The sequence below is a fragment of the Oryctolagus cuniculus genome, chromosome 7 (genome assembly GCF_051225735.1).
Source record: "Oryctolagus cuniculus isolate XC-2025 breed Fujian yellow rabbit chromosome 7, ASM5122573v1, whole genome shotgun sequence".
NCBI lineage: Eukaryota > Metazoa > Chordata > Mammalia > Lagomorpha > Leporidae > Oryctolagus > Oryctolagus cuniculus.
The window spans coordinates 39,704,962-39,723,680 of record NC_142873.1 but is presented as its reverse complement, the minus strand read 5'-3'; the positions used below and the strand labels follow the sequence as shown (position 1 = coordinate 39,723,680).

At 52.2% G+C, this 18,719-nt stretch overlaps 1 protein-coding gene and 1 long non-coding RNA gene across 3 annotated transcripts; one reads left to right on the top strand and one right to left on the bottom strand.

Annotated features, from left to right (window-relative positions):
• Positions 1-658: 658 nt before the first annotated feature.
• Positions 659-5,426, bottom strand: LOC149125474 (uncharacterized). 2 transcript variants are annotated; one of them, XR_016210517.1, is made up of 2 exons: positions 5,293-5,426; positions 659-1,610 (listed from the first exon to the last, which is right to left on the bottom strand). It is a non-coding gene; the product is annotated as an uncharacterized LOC149125474 (long non-coding RNA). The 2 variants fall into 2 exon arrangements; XR_016210518.1 differs by lacking the exon at positions 5,293-5,426 and adding an exon at positions 3,637-4,702.
• Positions 5,427-5,676: 250 nt separating this feature from the next.
• On the top strand, positions 5,677-18,337 carry SLAMF8 (SLAM family member 8). Its single transcript, XM_008264245.5, has 5 exons — positions 5,677-8,428; positions 11,179-11,505; positions 14,621-14,926; positions 15,006-15,113; positions 17,197-18,337. Exons 1-5 carry the CDS (start codon positions 8,338-8,340, stop codon positions 17,259-17,261), a joined length of 897 nt encoding a protein of 298 aa, XP_008262467.3. The 5' UTR covers positions 5,677-8,337; the 3' UTR covers positions 17,262-18,337.
• The last annotated feature ends 382 nt before the right edge of the window (positions 18,338-18,719 follow it).

Below are 18,719 nucleotides of genomic sequence, written 5' to 3'. Positions count from 1 at the left end.
CCTCTGCCTCTGCCTCTCCTTCTCTGTAACTCTGACTTTCAAATAAATAATAGACAAATCTTTAAAAATAAAAATGTTAGCCGACGCCGTGGCTCACTAGGCTAATCCTCTGCCTTGCGGCGCCAGCACACCGGGTTCTAGTCCCGGTCGGGGTGCTGGATTCTGTCCTGGTTGCCCCTCTTCCAGGCCAGCTCTCTGCTGTGGCCAGGGAGTGCAGTGGAGGATGGCCCAAATACTTGGGCCCTGCACACCATGGGAAACCAGGATAAGTACCTGGTTCCTGCCATCGGATCAGCGCGGTGCACCGGCCGCAGCGGCCATTGGAGGGTGAACCAACGGCAAAAGGAAGACCTTTCTCTCTGTCTCTCTATCTCACTGTCCACTCTGCCTGTCAAAAAAAAAAAAAAATGTTCAAAATGAATCATTACTAAGAAAATTGAAAACAAACAAACAAAAACCTAGAGGAAGCAGTTCTGAGCAGACCCCTGCTCCTCAGCCCAGGCTCTCGCTGGTTGGCCTGACATCAGCACATCACTTCCTGACTCCACTTCCAGGCTTCTCTTAGAGTAGGAGCTGCTTCCGCTGCTCAAGGACGCTGGCAGGCAGGGGCACGACGCCATGTCCGGGGGGAGTGGGTCTTGCACAATTCTCTAGGGACAGACCCTGCAGACCCCAAGCAAGGGTGCCCTGAAGGGAGCCAGCGGATTACTCCAGCCACAGCTGCGCTGGCCACACCAGCCTCAGGAGAGCCCAGAAGCAGCCTCCGCATAGCCCCAGGCTCTGCGCTGTGAAACACTTTTTCTCTCCATGGCAGAGCTAAGTACACTTATCCAGCCTGGCAAGTTGGCTGTGCCTCCTCTGGGGAACCCAGGGGGCTCCGTGGAGTCACATTCCATGCAAGGTAAAGAGAGAGGGAAGAACACTGGCTGGCTGAGGGCAGACATCCTGGAGCAGTCCCTTGAGGGAGAAAGAAGGGCCAGCTGGGTGCCTATGTCTGCCCTCTGGTGGCGTACTCTGGTAGTGAAGGATATCCACATCAGCCTGTGGTGTTCATTCATTGGACAAGCTCATTGCAAGATATGATTAAGTGCTTGTTTTGTACTTGGGTATTACAAGTTGGATACAAACTAAAAATGGATCATGAACCAGGCGGATGGCACACATTGGGGTTTCTTTCAACTCTAGGTTCAAGAGCTTAGATTTGGCTAGGAAATGAGGTCTACATTTTATTTGCAATGAGCCTCCACTACACAACTCTGTCTCTTCCATCTTTGTTTCCACTCAGGGGACATTAACTGCAGACAGGGAGTCCAGGATGGGAAGACCCAGAATTTCCAGACAACAGCGGGATGTGCTGTGTGCGTCTCTCCCTCGACAATGCTAGAAGCAGCTGAGGTTGGCAGGACCTGGAGCCCCAGCAAATCCGCTTCTGCAGCACATGTTGCACAGTGCACCTCTGCTCAGAAGGAAGCCTTCTCTGGAACTCTAGAATTCAGCGCGTGTTCTGCTTGTCTCTGGAATTCTTACCGTGGATTCCTTTTATCACCAGTAGACGAACGAGTCCTCTTGGCAGTGAGTTCCTCCTCATGGGTGTATGTGAGCTTGATATTCTGTAAATATTAGTTTGAAGCATTAGCACACACAGGATGGGCTCTCAAAAGTGTTTGGTGTCTCAGTGAATACATGCACGAGCCTCCAGGTTTCCCCTCTATGCCCCGTAAAGCACAGGTCTGGCTTTGTTTTCTTCATGTAGAGCCTTCCTTCAGATTCCGGGAAGGTGTAGCTTTGCCTCAAAAGCAGAGCAGGCCCTCGCTGCAGGCCCCGCCCACCCATTCTCCTCCATTGGTTCACCCCCCAATGGCCGCTGCGGCCGGCGCACTGAGCTGATCCGAAACCAGGAGCCATGCGGGTGCAGGGCCCAAGGACCCGGGCCATCCTCCACTGCACTCCCGGGCCACAGCAGAGAGCTGGCCTGGAAGAGGAGCAACAGGGACAGAATCTGGCGCCCCGACCGGGACCAGAACCCTGGGTGCCTATTGAGCCGAGGCGCCGGCCGCTCTGTGGGTGTTCCATCTCACTCTATCTCCTCTCTCCTCAGTTTCTCCTTCTCCGATTGGCTGTACCATGCGCCTAATACATCCAAGACTCCATTCCCTCTACCTGACCAGGGAGAGACAGGAGAGTTGCTTTGGTACTAAATTTAAAGAGGCACTTGGACAGCACTGTCTCATGGGTGAGTTATGTCCCCATGGGGTGAGTTACATCCACGTCACATGTGCAGAAACAGCAGTGAGTGTTGCTAACAAGTGGAAAAGGCAGTGCTACTTCCAGGGTCTCCTGCTTGCACCTAGTCTTCTTGCCACAGCAGGGATGCCTGCATTGGTTGAATAGGGAAGGACTGCCAATGCCTCATGGCCTGGTGTGTGCTGACAGACCATGCAGCTCAAGGCAGGCACAAACAAAATTTCTGGGCCAGAGGTTCGGCTAAGCCACCTCTTCGGACCCCCACATCCCACATCAGAATGCCTGGCTTGAGTCCAATTCAGCTTCCTGCTGATATACATCCTGGGAGGCAGGTGATAGCTCAAAAACTTGGATCTCTGTCGTTGATATGGGAGACCCAGATGGTGTTCCCTGTTCCTGGTTTCAGCCTGTCACACCCCTGGCTGTTGCAGGCATTTGAGGAGTGAACCAGCAGATGGAAGATTCTCTCTCTCTCCCTCTCTCTCTCTCTCTTTTTCTCTCTCCCTCTCCCCCCCAACTCTTATTCTCGTTCTGTCTCTCTCTGCCTTTCAAACAAAATGAATTTTTTTTTATTTCAACAAGTTTACTTTAAAGACCTAATTGGTTTTTTAATAACAAGTCATGAATGGGGTAACCTTCCCTCTGAAAATTTAGAAGAGGCGCTCTGACAAGCTGAGCAGACGAGGCGGGGGTTATAGACAGAAAACGGCCAAAATAAAGCAGAAACAGAGCAGCAGAAGGGATTGGAAGTTCCAAATTATTTTCCTGAAAGGGTTAAACAAGCTCAGGTAAACTGGGCCTCTCCTGAGTGGTTGCCATGAATCTCTTGTTTTCCAGAAAACTAGAAGGTGTGGCACTTAGCGTAGGTGACCCCATTCTGTGTTGGTCCTTTCTGCTGGCTCTTGTGCAAGGGCTCAGTGCAAAGCAGTGGCCTCTTCCTATAAATTTAGCTCAGCAGCGGGGTCCTGCCTGTTCCCTCCACCTGCCTCGTACACTTCCATAATGCCTCCATCTCCTTCCAGAAGCCTGCTGCATGCCACTCCTCCCTTTGTAGCTGCTCTGCCTCTGTCCCTACCTGCTCCCTCAAGCACCCCTCAAGTCCTCCACCTGTCCCCCCTTTTCCACCTTGGCCCCCTTCTGCCTTCAGGGTGAGGGCATCACACCAGAGCACCAGAGCACGAGATGCACCAGGGGGTGAGTCTCTGCACCAAACACCCTGCGTTAATGGTCAAGTGCAGGCCGCTTGTTTGGCTATGGCCAACATCTGTTCTCCATCCCTGACAGCCCCTCCAGCCACTCCACTCCCCATGGTGGGGTGCAGGCTGTTCCACAAGGCAGATGGAACTGCTAGGCCACACACACACATACACACACACACACACACACACTCACACTCAGCGACTCCAGGCTTCCCAGAAATGCCCCAGGGAGGTGGAGCAGCAGCCCTGGCTGCCAGCTGCTCTCTTAATTAAGGAATGCAGGGAGTGGCCCCTTTGAACTCAGCAGCTAATTTACTCCAATGCACCCCCCCTGTGGCTGGGTAATTAATGTGGTGTGAACCAGTGATTAGCAGTGGTGGGGAGAGCCTGCCTGCCTGCCGCAGACTTAACTCTTCCCTGCACCTGGGAGGAAACACCTTCAGTTCATCTTTCTGCAGTTAGCACAAGCCCAGCATTTCCCAGTCCTCATCCAACCTCCTCCTGGCCGCTTCCGCAGCTTCCCCAAATTCCCCTCCAAGGGGCGTGGGCGGTGGGAGTGGGGTAGACTGCAATACTGCAATTGATTTCCTGCTGGGTGGACCACCATGAGCAACCCTGCTGCTGAGAGGGAATGCAACTGCCCACTGCCTCCTCCAAAGGAATTCAGGATCTTCACCCAACGCTGGCAACACCTCTGCCCCTACAGCCCTCCCAGCGCAGAATCATCCAGTCCACCTGACAGATGCTAACAGGGCATCCCCTCCTGGGAAGTTTGACCTCGACCTTGACCCTGTCTCTTTTGGACCTTTAATCAGGCTTGGCTCCGAGCCCCATCCCTTATCCTATAAAAAGACAACCCCAGACTGGGTGGGGGCAATCCTCTCTCTTGAGCTTGTCCATGCTCAAGCCTGAGCATATACTATCCACTTAGTCTTTCTACAAAAGCCTTCTGTTCACCCTCTCACATTCCTTTTCTAAAAAGATTTATTTATGCATGTATTTATTTATTTGAAAATCAGAGTTACAGAGAGAGATGAGAGACAGAGAGAGGAAAGACATCTTCCATCTGCTGGTTCACTCCTTAAATGGCCTCAAGGACAAGGGCTTGGGCCAGGCTGAGGCCAGGAGCCAGGTCTCCCAACTGGGTGCAGGGGCCCAAGCACTTGGGCCATCCTCCGCTGCTTTCCCAGGTGCATTAGCAGGGAGCTGGATTGGAGCAGCCAGGATTCAAACAGGTGTCCATATGGGATACTGGCACAGCAAACAGTGGCTTAACCCGCTGCCTTCACAGCGCCGGTCCTACCCTGTTATACTTTTTTTTTTTTTTTTTTGACAGGCAGAGTGGACAGTGAGAGAGAGAGACAGAGAGAAAGGTCTTCCTTTGCTGTTGGTTCACCCTCCAATGGCCGCCGCGGCCGGCGTACTGTGGCCGGCGCACCGCGCTGATCCGAAGGCAGGAGCCAGGGCTTATCCTGGTCTCCCATGGGGTGCAGGGCCCAAGCATTTGGGCCATCCTCCACTGCACTCCCGGGCCACAGCAGAGAGCTGGCCTGGAAGAGGGGCAACCAGGACAGAATCCAGCGCCCAGACCAGGACTAGAACCTGGTGTGCCGGCGGCGCCGCAAGGCGGAGGATTAGCCTAGTGAGCCGCGGCGCTGGCCTTGTTATACTCTTACACACAGGAAGACAAGGACCTGGACTAAGTCTTACTGGGGCTCTCAATCCCCACAACATCACCCCATGGAGTGCCTAGCCTGGGGGAAGAGGGCCAAGCACTTGCCCAAACCAAGGCAGGCGTCTGTCCTCTGGCCTTCGCAGCATCCCATGCACACTCGGGCATTGTTCTTACCACTCTGCCATCACTGGGTTACATCTCCCATCTCCCCTTCTCTGCGGTGAACTCCTGGAGGGCCGGGCCTGAGCCTTTCATGTCTGTGTCCCCCGCACCTGGCACCCAAGCGAATGCCTAATAAGTGCCTCACAAATGAGGAAGGAGTTGACAATAGAGTCATAAACAGTTCCCCTCTGCTGGCCTCTCCACTTCACAGCAGCTTCCAAGTTCTGCCCAGTCCTCCCTACTCCAGAGTTTCCCTTCATGGTTGAGCCCATCTCCTCTTCCCCAGGACCCTCACAACAGCTGCTCCCCAGTCTTGGGCGCCTTTTCTCTCTCTCCGAGCCTGCTCAGCACACTGTCCTCTCACTGGCAGCTCACTCCTAGCTCAAAGTGAGCAATAGCACCCCTACCTCCAAGTAGTCCTCCTCAGAGTGGTCCTCAGCCCACCAGCCACAGACTTCCTGGAATGAGGTGCCTGTTAAAGCTGCAGATGTCTGCAGGAGCCAGCACTGTGGCAGGGTGAGGTAAGCCACCACTTGCAACACTACATCCTACATCAGAGCACCAGCTAGAGTCCCGGCTACTCAGCTTCCCATCCAGCTCCCTGCTAATGCACCCAAGAAAGCAACAGATGATGGCCCAAGTGTGTGAGTCTCTGCCATGAACGTGGGAAACCCAGATGGAGTTCTAGGCTCCTGGCTTTAGCCTGGATCAGCCCCAAGCATTGTGGCCACTTGGGGCATGAACCAGCAGATGGAAGAAAGATCTCCTTATCTCTGCCTCTACCTCTCATTCTGTGACTCTGCCTTTCTAATAAATAATTTTTTTATTTATTTGACCGGTAGAGCTACAGACAGTGAGAGAGAGAGAGACAGAGAGAAAGGTCTTCCTTCCATTGGTTCATTCCCCAAATGGCCGCTACAGCCGGCGCTGCACTGATCCGAAGCCAGGAGCCAGGTGCTTTCTCCTGGCCTCCCATGCGGGTGCAGGGATCGAAGCACTTGGGCCATCCTCCACTGCCCTCCTGGGCCACAGAAGAGAGCTAGACCGGAAGAGGAGCAACCAGGACTAGAACCCGGCACCCATATGGGATGCCAGTACCGCAGGCGGAGGATTAACCATGTGTGCCATGGTGCCGGCCCCCAAATAAATAATTAAAAAAAAAATAAATGCAACCCTATAGATCCTGGAGCAAGTGTTGTGGTGCAGTGGGTTAAACTGACATCTCAACACCACAGTGCCTAGGATTGATACCCATATCTGCTTCCGATCCAGCTTCCTGCTAATGCACACCCTGGAAGGCAGCAGATAATGGCTCAAGTACTTGGGTCCCTTCCACCCACGTGAGAGACCCAGGTGGAATTTTGAGCTCCTGGCTTCAGCCTGGCCCTGTCCTAGCTATTGTGGGCATTTGGGAAGTGAACCAGAAGATGGAAGATTCTCTCTCTCTCTCTCTCTTTCTCTCTCCCTTCCTTCCTCGCCCCCCCTTTCAAATAAGTAAATAAACTTACAATAAAACTACAGACATGTGGGCCCCATCGCCACCTCATGGACACAGCACCCCAAGAAACCAAGTAATTATCAAAGTTGAGAGCTGCTTTTCTCTCATTCTACTTATGAGTACCTGGAGGACAGCAACTACATCCCAAGATCGTCCTGCTCGACTCACATCATACTTGCCTAGTTCCTTGGGAGGTTCAAAGCAGAGTGTCCAGTTTGATTGACAGGGCCACAAAAGCAGCCACATTTGGGACAATTGGGAATTTCCCTCAGGGCAACATCTCAAAAGCCTCCCCTCACATAGGAAACAGGGTGAGAAGGGGGAGTCTGTGGCAAAATGATACATGTTCCCACCGTAGAGGTTCAAGTCCCAGTTCTGTCTCTGTGAGACCTCAGCAAGTTTGTTCCGGTTTTAACCAACCTCATTCTGGTTTATAAATTCCCCCATCTCTAAAAAAAGTGCTTACATAAAGCAAAATGTATGAACATGTCTGGAATCATCTGAGAGGCAGAGAGAGACAGACACACAAACAGCATTTCCTATCTGCTGATTCACTCCTTAAATACCTGCAATGGCCAGGACTGGGCCAGACCAAAGCCTGGAGCCAAGACTCAACCTAGGTCTCCTATGTGGGTTGCAGGCATCTAAGTACACGAACCATCACTATGCTTCCCATGGTCTATGCCGGCAGGAAACTGAAATCTGGAGCCAGAATCAAGAATCAAACCCAGGCGGTCTGACACGAGACACAGGTGTTATAACTAATGTCTTAAACAGTAGGCCACAGGCGCATCCATTCACTCACTCTTTTAAAAAGATACTTGATAAGCACCTATAACATGCCGAGCACTGAGGGAAATGCAGAAATGCATCGAGGTCTTGCTGGCTAGGCAGCCTGTGAAGACCAGGAACGCCCTACAGAAAACCTGCTGAGGATGATGAGGGAAGAGTGGGCATGCTGAGGACAGAAGGGGGGCTTCTCACTCTGCCTGAGGTCAGGAAGCCCTGAGGGAAGAGTGGGGCAGCACCCTGGTGGAGGAACAAGTAGAATGCATGGAAGTGTGAAAGGCCAGTTCTGAGAAGAGGTAGTTCTGGCTCGGGACGGCCGGAGAACAGGATGGACGTGGGCGGCCCGTCTGCAGAAGCAGAAGCACCTTGCATGCTAAGCTGAAAGTCTTCATCCCCGGGGCCACAGATCACAAAAGAATTGAGAGCAGAGAAGCGACTTGATTGGAATTGCAACTAGGAGGGCTGTCTGTGGCTGTGAGGACAGAGAGCAGCAGGTGCGACTGCTGCCGAAGGCCAGGCGAGAGTCAATGAGGAGAACGTGGGCTGGTGTGGGCTGCTCGTCACCACGCATTAGCCAACCACGTGCATGTGAAAGAGGCTGACTTACAAGAATCTGCTCCTCAAAGCCCAGCTAAGTCCATGGCCAACTTCCACTTCCCTCCGGATGCTTTCACTTCTGAGGCGTCTCGTTCTGAGTCAAGATTCCTCCTCCTGAACATGGGACTTTCCAGGAGGATCACAGCTCCTTCGGTGCCTCCACTCGGCCTGGGATGTGCAGGATCTGTGCTGTCGGGGGAGCATGCCAGCTCCTCTGGAGAAGGACGGCCATGTGTTCCCTGTGGAGCCTTCTTCTCTGGGAAGGTAAGTGGGGTCTCCTAATCCCAGTGAAAACTCAGGAACTGGGGGTGAGGAGGCAGGGAAGAGCGGGCAATGGTGAAAGCTAGACAGATACAGGAGATGCAGGTCCGGCAGGAGGAGATGGCAGCACTAGGAGCATCAGTGTTGGGCAGAAAAAGGCTGGTGGGTGGCCCAAGGCAGTTGGAACTGAGCTAGTTTGGGGAGAAAGTTAAGTGTGAGAATGGTGAGGACTTGGCACTGTCAACACATAGAAATTTTAGATTTAGTAGGGGAAGAGAAGGCAGAGTGAGGTTCCCTGAGATCTGAGAAAAGTATGTTTTCAGCAGCCTGTGGGGGAAGCTGAGGTTCCCCCAACACACACCCCTGCAGGCCTGTGTAAGAGGAGGTGGACACTGAGTAGGGATGAGAGAAAACGGCCAGCCATGGTGGTGACCCCAAGTGAACCTGGGGTGGCAGACAATGCTGCAATGTTGGAGTGGTTGACACATAGATCGCTTCGACACTGGGTGATCCTGCCACAAGTCCAGTGTCTCAGTTCCCCTCAATGGTCAGCAAGTGGCCATGGGTCAGCGCTGAAGGGCCAGGGATGGAAGTCATGGGGGCTGGCAAAGGCCAGGACATCAATGTTTACAACAGAGAATCTGAGGGACTTTGAGGCTACTGTGTCCAGAGTCCCTGCCAAGTTTCCTGGCTCAGAGAGCACAAAAGCCTTCTAGATTGCTTCAACATTTCTAAACATTTACAGGAAATCACACGTTTAGTCCTAAAAAAAAAAAAAAAAACTCAATCTGATTCACGAAATCTTTTAATACAGAGGACATTGTCCTGGACACTAGACATGTGATTTTCTTAAATATTTTACAAGGCTCTTACAGTACAAGAGAGCAATGCAAGTGATCTGGTGTAGATGCCTTGTTCTACAGGCAAGCCCACCGAAGCCTTGAGAGGGAGGGTGATGCACTGACAGTCACGTGGCTGCCTTGTGGCAGAGCCCAGACAGAATACAAGCAAGGTCTCACCTGTGTCTTGTGCAATTCTCTCTGTATGTTACTTCTCTGCTCTGCGTTCCCACTGAAGCCAACTCTAGTCAGGACAGAGATGGCGGGGCCGGGAAGGCAGTGAGAGGGATGAGAGACTGGAGTTCCCGTGGCTGGCTGGGTGACCACACAGAACATGCCTCCTTCATCAAACTCCCAGCACTTGCTTGTGTTATACTCAGGTCTTAGCTGCTCTGCCTCCCAGTGCCTACCCCTGTGCCAGGCATAGGGTCAGTCCTCAGAAAATCCATTCACTCATTCAGTTCAATGTACAGAGCTCCTACAGTGTGGTCACAAACCAGGGTGGGCACTGGGAGGACGCAGATGAATAGAAGGGACCCCCCTGGAGCTCCCAGTCTATGGGAGATGCTGACTCACACACTGCCCATAATAATAGCAGGACATGGTCAGTCTTGGTGGTGATCCCAGGCCACCATGGGAACACAGAGCGTGTGCAACTTGCAGCAAGGGGTGGGAGAGGTCAGCCCAGGCAGTGATGCTTCGAGAACAAGCAGACATTAACCAGCAAAAACATCAGCAAAGCTCTCCAAGCAGAGGTGCCTTCTGCTCATGGTGAACACAAGTACAGTCCCCAAGATGTTCAGTATCTAGCCGTCTCAGTACCCTCCCCCAAGCATGAACAGGAGGAGTCCTCTTCCACATCACTGAGAATGGCACCCAATGGGTCCCACGGACCTGGGAGCCATCCCAGCTCCTTTTTCACCTTCCCGCCCCAGATCTAACCTATTGCCAAGCCCTGCTGATTTCACCATGCTTCGCTCTCTCGGGTTCTCCCATCCCTGCCCATCCCCATCTTCCCTTCCTCGGTTCAAGTCCCCATCACCTGTCCCTTGCATTAACACAGCCTCCATGCTGCCTCACCTCCTCTACACCTCTGCTAGAGAGATCTTTCTAACCGTGCAGCTAATCATGTTACGCTCTGTCTGCGACTCCCCATCGCTCTTAGGACAAAGCCCAGCCCTCACTGCTGCTTTCAGGGCCCTGCGTGATCCGGCTCCTGCCAACTCTGCAGTGTAATTTCCTATTCCCCTGCAGAGAGCTACTTTCAGTTCCCCAGTGCACAGGCCTCTGTGCACGCTGTTCCCTCCGCCTATCACACTTGCCCATCACCATCCCTGCTCCCGGCAGTCTGGCTTGGCCTGGCTCCTGTCCCTTCCCCCTTCAGATCTCAGCTTAACCATTTCTTCTCTGAGCCTCTCAAGGCTGGGTGAGGTCCTCCTATCAGCCTACCTGTGTTTTCCCAGGGCATCCCATTTTTTTTTCCCCCTCTCCCACCCCTTGCTACAAGTTGCACACGCTCTGTGTTCCCATGGTGGCCTGGGATCACCACCAAGACTGACCATGTCCTGCTATTATTATGGGCAGTGTGTGAGTCAGCATCTCCCATAGACTGGGAGCCCCAGTGGGGTCCCTTCTATTCATCTGTGTACCCCCAGTGTCCACCCTTGTGGTACTTAACACAATTTATTTTAATGGTTTGTTTGAGTGTCTAGATCCCTCTGGGAGCTCTATGGGTGCAGGGATAGAATTCTCTTCCTGTTTCACCCTTGCCACTTAGCACAATGCCTGCTCACCTTGAGCGGTGGGAATGTAGGTGGCGGGACTCTAATTCACCCCACAGCAGTTCAGCTGTATGCGGGACAGGGGCGGGGAGCAGCCTGGGGCCAGCAGTGACTGGGGGCTCTGTTCTTGCAGCACTCCTGCCCACAGCAGCTACTGGCGCCCAGGTGTTGAGCATGGTCGGTAGCTCGGCGCTGCTGGCGGCCCAGCATCCCCCTGGCTTCCAAGTCCGAGAGGCCATCTGGAGATGTTTCTGGCCTTCAGAGGAGCTCCTGGCCACATTCTTCCGAGGCTCCCTGGAGACTCTGTACCACTCCCGCTTCCTGGGCCGAGCCCAGCTGCACACCAACCTCAGCCTGGAGCTTGGGCCACTAGAATCTGGAGACAGCGGCAACTTCTCTGTGCTGATGGTAGACATGGGAGGTCGGACCTTAACCCAGACCTTACAGCTCAAGGTATACGGTAAGTGCACCTGACCATGCACCCCAACCCTTTTCCCCTCCCACAAAAGCACCAGACAAGCAACCTGAGGCAAAGGAACTGGGGAGAGCTGGGTTTCAGAAACCTCTGTTGCTACTCCAGGGACAGCTGCTTCCCAGCAGTCACAGCTAAGAATACTCCCCCAAGTACTCCCGGGACACTCCTGTCTGGAGCAGCATCCCACAGACCCACCTGGCCTCCAGCTCGGTCTTCCCCGTTTTCAGTAGCCTTGAACACATGCTTCACCTCTCTCATCTGTCCAGTGGCCACTACAACAGCACTGTGTCTGGTGCCTGTGAGGATGTCAGGCCCCGGCCATTACAATGGCAGAGCCTGGCCTGTGCTTCCTCGATTCTAAGGTATCAACATAGATCACAAGATGTGTCTTTATTTTATGGGCCACTAAAAGGAAAAGGGAAAAATCTTGCAAATCAAAGTATGGCACAATGTGTTTTTTTATTTAAAAATTAAATTTAAATTAAATGATAAAATTTTTATATGTCTTAAAAGAGCTCTTTTAGAGAGAGTTTAACTACATATCATTCTCGGGTTCTCTCAGTCATTCATCCATGTAAAGCAAACCATCTCAAAACCTACAGGCTAGCCGGCGCTGCGGCTCACTAGGCTAATCCTCCGCCTTGCGGTGCCAGCACACCGGGTTCTAGTCCTGGTTGGGGCACCGGATTCTGTCCCGGTTGCCCCTCTTCCAGGCCAGCTCTCTGCTGTGGCCAGGGAAGTGCAGTGGAGGATGGCCCAAGTGCTTGGGCCCTGCACCCCATGGGAGACCAGGATAAGTACCTGGCTCCTGCCATCAGATCAGTGCGGTGCGCCGGCCACAGCGTGCCGGCCGCAGCAGCCATTGGAGGGTGAACCAACGGCAAAGGAAGACCTTTCTCTCTCTCTCTCTCTCTCTCTCTCTCACTGTCCACTCTGCCTGTCAAAAATTTAAAAAAAAAAAAACCTACAGGCTAAAAACAATAACTATTTTTATTTCTCACGATGCTGTGGAATGGCAGGGCCCAGTGGCGTGGGTCTCCCAAGTTCATTCATGCAGCTGCAGCACCACCCCAGTGGGGGTGGTGGAACCAGCAGCGGGTACTGGGTGGGCCTTCTTTTCCAACAACTCCATCTCCACCACCTCCACCACCTGTCTGCTTGTCTGAGGACTTGGGAAAGAGATGCAAGTGACCCCAAACCATTACCTCAGTAAAAACTTTGAAGAGAGAGAGAGAGAAAAGGGTAAATTCATGAATGGAAAGGAAGGGAGGCAGTGAAGGGGACAAAGATGGTACACAAACGGGGAGGCTGCTGACCGGCTGTCCTGGGGAACAGATGTGCAGTTACAGGGTGCCCTTTTGGGTGCATGCAGCCCCAAACCAGGCTGCAGGTCTCCCTCAACAAGCAGAGGGCCAGCGGGATTTCAGCACCCAGCCCCACCTGAGACCCCTGCAGTCCCCTCTGCCCAGTGCCCCTGTGCAGCCCTGGCGCCTCTCCCCTTCCGGATCTCAGCTGCCACATGTGTGAAATGAGGACATTGAATGCAATAATACACGCAGCACCCACACCACTAAGCTCTAAAATGCCTTGTTCCCAGCATCTGAATTACAGATTTTAAGGAAATTGCTGTTTTATTGCTTCCAAATACATAGCGTGATTAGAACTAATTGCACAGAGCTGCCAAGCAGCCGTCCTTAGGAGCTCTGCTTTGACAATAGATAAGAATGATTTGAATTAGCAGATCAGTTACTGGAAATGTCAATGGGTGTTTCTACTGTGCCTGATCATGTTTGGAAGCAACTTGTCCTCTTAAGTGGTGTAAATATCCCCCCTGTAATCCTTGTTTATACTATTAGTGTGCCCAGCAAATAATGTCTTTTTTCATATCACAAATCCCACCAGATTGAGCTGGCATTAATGAGGTTTTACTCTGCTTGACTTTGGAATGCTGTCACAGCCTGAGCCCTCCTGCTGTCACCAGAATGCTCTCCCGCTGGCCCCCCAATTTACTCATCAACCCATACGGGAAAGGGGAGCCACTGCTTCGGACAGCAGAACTCTGATGTGTTCAGTGGCCCAGGTATCGCACACCTGCTATTTGCCAGCCCGGGGAGCTAAGTTTATCAAGATAACGAGACAGAGCCCCCACCTCTGAGTTCCCCCTTCACAGTGTTTTGCATCCTTGTCATTATTTTCTTTATTATTCATAATCACTTGGAAGTGTCCTTCTTCCTCATCTATCTGTAAGCCCCAAAAGTCCAGGGATGTGTTCCTTTTCTGGCCTGACAATAAATGCTTGTCGCTGACTGATACCACATGAGTAGGGCTACAAAAAAGGCTAGACTGGGGTATCGGGGAAAGCTTCACCGTGAAAGTGTTACACAATGGGTCCAAGCTGGGCCTTGAGGAGTGGGTAGGAGTTTTCTAGGGGGACGAGAAGGGAAACGCCTATGTGTGCACAGAGGAGCCCTTTGAAAGCATGACAGATATGAAACAGCGTGAAACGTTCGGTGGACTGCAGACTAATTAGGATGGGCGAGCAGGACCAGCTGGAGAGGTTGACATGGAACGGTCATTGAAGGGTTTTGAATACCAGTCTCAAGAATTCAGCTTCTGGGGGCTAGCATTGTGGCTCAGCGGGTTAACGCCTTGGCCTGAAGTGCCGGCATCCCATATGGGCACCGGTTCTAGTCCCGGCTGTTCCTCTTCGATCCGGCTCTCTGCTATGGCCTGGGAAAGCAGTAAAAGATGGCCGAAGTCCTTGGGCCCCTGTACCCAAGTGGGAGACCCGGACGAAGCTCCTGGCTCTGGATTGGCACAGCTCCGGCCATTGCAACCAATTGAGGGGTGAACCATCAGATGGAAGACCCCTCCCTCTGCTTCTACTCTCTGTATAATTCCGACTTTCAAATAAATAAATAAATCTTAAAAAAAAAAAAAAAAAGAATTCAGCTTCTGTCCTATGGACAGTGGAAGCCATGTAAGGGTTCAGGAACAAGCAATGCCTGGTCAGAGGTGGCCTCTAACCCTGCAGAAAGCCCAGGGCCCCAGCTGTCAGCCCTGCTGGGTACTCCTCTAACCTACACCTCTTCTTGCCCAGATGTAGTGCCCAGGCCGGTGATACAAGTGTTCACCGCGGTAGCAGAGGAAGCTCAATTCCCCAAAGCCTGCCAGGTCTTCCTGTCCTGCTGGGCCTCCAACATCAGTGACATAACCTACAGCTGGCGACGGGATGGGACAGCAGACTCCGGTGTCGAACCACACAGCCTGTTCGTGGACGGACAGGTGCTGAGCATTTCCCTGGGACCAGGAGACAGGGACGTGGCCTACTCCTGCATTGTCTCCAACCCTGTCAGCTGGAACTTGGCCACAGTCACCCCCTGGGAGAGCTGCCATCATGAGGCAGGTAGGCCAAGGGCCAGGGATCAATGGTTGGGGACTACAAGACACCAAGTCCACCCCTGACCCTACCCCTTTATGTCCAGCACCAGGAAACACCTCCTACAAAGATGTGCTATTGGTGGTGGTGCCAGTCTCACTGCTCCTGATCCTCGTTGGTCTCTTCTTTGCCTGGCAGTGTGGCCGCTGCTCAGGTAGGTGTCGTGCAGGTGCAGGAGGTGGGGGGAGGAGCTGGATTTACCGGGGCTCAGAGTGAAATGGGATCTCCTCTTACCTAGGCTCAGGTGACCTGCCTCTCCTTTCCTCTCCCACCTCTCCATCTTATACTTTGGTCTCCAACGAGAAGTCAGTCTCCAAACTCGAGGTTTCACTTGTAGTTCTCCAGATGAATTATACTCTCACAGACATCACCAGGCCTTTTATTCATTCTATTCCCTCTGTCTGCAATAGACTTTCCATTATTTTCTAGTCAACTTCCCCTCTTCATTTAGCCATCTTCTGCTCAATCAGATATATATTTGAGAGACAGACAGGGAAAGACAGAGAGAGATCTTCCATCCACTGGTTCCTTCCCCAAATGCCTGCAACAGCCAGGACTGGGCCAGGCCAATGCCATGAACCCAGAATTCAATCCAGGTCTCCCAGTTGATTGCCAGGTACTTGAACCATCACCTGCTCCCTCCCAGGGTGAGCATTATCAGGAAGTTAGAATCGGAGAGAAACAGGGACTCCAACTGGGGCACTGTGATATGTGATGTGGGCATCTCAAGCAGCATCTTAACCTCTGCACCAACTACACAGCCTGCTCCCCAGTCACCCTCACACTGCGTGTGCTCTAGAGAAGCTCTCCTGACTTCCCCTTATCCCTTTCAGACTGGCTAATGTCCTCCCTTTTATCTCCACTGCTTATCCGGTCTCGGAAGCCAATACACTCCTCCCCCTGCTACCTTCTAATCCCTCTAAGGGCAGAAGCTATGTCGCCGCAGGGCATTCCCAGTCATTCCTGGAACCACAGTTCCTGGGACAGAAGTGGTGGCAGTAAACACTTTTTCAGTGAAAATAGAGATGAATCCTGGCTCCTTCTTGCCTGCCCTTCCCCACCCCTCCCCAGTAATGTCTCCCGCAGAGAATCCCCTCTGACCAGTGCCACCTTCCTGAGAAGACAAATGCAAGGGGAGCTCTAATCAGACCACATTCTGAGCTCTACAGCCAGCTCCGCCCTCACCTCTGCCCCAGGAAGCCCTGTCCTTGAAGGAACCAGCCGAATGACCTGGGCTTTATGGCTACTTCCACCTAGCCTGCCTGAACTTGCTGACTCCAAGGTCAGCTAAGAATAGGCACCAGTCTTTGTTATGGTGTGTGTGTCTTCTGACAGTCTTAGCCCAGTCACTAAGCATGGCAGTGGGCAGGTGGCCCACTCCTGCTTATTCTTTCTGGGGGTGGGGGTGGGGTGAGGGAGCAGCTGAGGCTCCACCTGGAGGCCCGGTAGGCCAGCATGAGGGTCTCTGGCCCTGGCTTTTGCCCCCAGAGAGTCCCCAGGATTCAGGATCAGCAGGTGAAATCCAGGAAAACATTATTATTTTTAACAGCTTTATTAAGATACAATTCACACACCAGGCAATTCACCTATTTATAGCACACAATTCAGTGGCTTTAGTATATTCAAGGAGTTGTGCATCCATCACCACAACCAATTTTAGAACATTTCATTACCCCAAAAAGAAACCCCACGTTCCCTTAGTCATTACCCCAATTCCCTCAATCCTCCTGCAGCCCTAGGCAACTACTAATCTCCTTTCAGTCTCTCTATGCTTTGTCTACTCTGGTCATTTCACATAAATGGAATCACACACCATGTGGTCCTTTGGGGCTCAGTTCTTGCACTTAGCCTAATGTCTTCAAGGTTCAGAAGAGAACAGCTTTGGCCTCTGAAAAAGGACATGGAGGTCCCAACCACCAAAGGAAAGGAAAGGAAAGACCCCACACAGGGAGCCAAGAGGCTGCACCCAGCTCTGCCTTGTGGCTTCTGGCCATTCAACCAGGTCTACCCCAGTCCTGACTTTGCAGACCTCCCATTGTTAAAGGTATGCTGTAGGTGCACATCAAGGTTGGACATCAGGAAGAACTTTCTGGTCTTGAGAAGTCTCCTTTCTCAGAGTCATGTAAGTCAAGGAGAGATGTTTCTTTGCCCCAGGTCTTCTAGGGCCAGTGGGGCCAGGCTGCATGCTAAGATTCCAAGCACCAAAGGGGTAACTTTCTCTGTGATCTCCTCACCAGGGAAAAAGAAAAAGGACGTCTGTGCTGAGGGAACGACTCCAGAAGCAGAGAGCCCTCTTGTGTAAGATCTGCCATGGAGAATGGTGAAATCTGACACCTGGACCACCAGGAACCCCGCTGCCCATGCACAGGACGCTCTAGGACAGGGCAGGTGCTTGGAAGCCACCATGGACCTCATACCTCCCATGTCACTCCACCCTGCCTCCCAGGAGCAGTGCAGGGAGCTGTCATGACGGGTGACAAAAAGCACTGGCATGGGACGGGTATTGTGGCATAGCAGGTTAAGCTGCTACCTGGGAAACTCATATTCTGTATCCACGTGCCCGTTTCAAGCCCAGCTACTCCACTTCTGATTCAGCTCTCTGCTAATGCACCTGAGAAGCAGCAGATGATGACTAAAGTGCCTGAGCTCTTGCCTCCCATGTGGGGAATGCAGATGGAGTTCCAGGCTCCTGACTTCAGCCTGGCTCAGCCCCAGCTGTTGCGGCGTTTTGGGAAGTGAACCAGTAAAAGGAAGATTCTCTCTCTCTCTCTCTCTCTCTCTCTCTCTCTCTCTCTCTCTCGGTGTGTGTGTGTGTGATTCTGCTATTCTACCTTTCAAACAAACAAATAAATCTTTAAAAATAAATAAAATCACTGCCACAACCCACCATACATCCCCTTCTTTCTCCTCACTTTTCATGTCCTGGCTCTACTCTGGACAAGATAGGACTAACGAAGTGTTCTCCAAAGGACACTGGAAGTTCTCAAGGACCCACAGGGACTCTGACTGTCTAATGCACTCATTCTCCACCGCTGTTTATAAATTATTAACCATGGAGCTGCTGTAGTGTCATAGCGGGTAAAGCTGGCACCTGTGACATGGGCATCCTATGTGGGCACGGGTTCTTGTCCTGGCTGCTCCACTTCTGATCCAGCTCCCTGCTAACAGCCTGGGAAATGCAGTAGAAGATGGCCCAAATGCTTAAGGCCCCTGCCACCCCCATGGGAGACCCAAATGAAGCTCCTGGCTCCTGGCCCAGCCCTGACCATGGCAACCATCTGGGGAGTGAGCCAGCAGATAAACTATCTCTCTCCCTTTCTCTCTTTTTCTCTCTCTCCTTCTCCATGACTTTCAAATAAATAAATCTTTTAAAAATTATTAACCAGCTGTTATTAAAGCTTGAGTCCTAGGCTGTCAAAGACATTAAACGTTTGAACTAACAAAGAGACGCTGCATCATCCACTACTGGACCCAGCCCCAGCCCTGTAGTTTGAAATCATGATGCTTTCTAATAAGCGTGAGCAAAAGTCTAGAAGAGGTGGAGGACTGGGATTTGTCAGATGACCTTTCGGGTCATCTGAATTCACAGCCACTTGAAGGTAAAATGCAGGTATTGATGACCAAGGATAGTTGACACCCAAGTTGAGATGGGTGCCATTTTGCAGGTAACACCCCACTAACAGACATCGTCACCATCTCCATCATTGTACCTCCTGCAAGATCTGGGAGTGGTGTTTGAAATTCTCTCCCTACTCTCTAG

Coding starts and splice junctions, on each gene's coding strand:
- SLAMF8 (XM_008264245.5), top strand. CDS start 8,338: ATGTGCAGGATCTGTGCTGTCGGGGGAGCATGCCAGCTCCTCTGGAGA. Junction 11,506..14,620: donor CTTACAGCTCAAGGTATACG/GTAAGTGCACCT, acceptor CTTCTTGCCCAG/ATGTAGTGCCCAGGCCGGTG. Junction 14,927..15,005: donor GAGCTGCCATCATGAGGCAG/GTAGGCCAAGGG, acceptor CTTTATGTCCAG/CACCAGGAAACACCTCCTAC.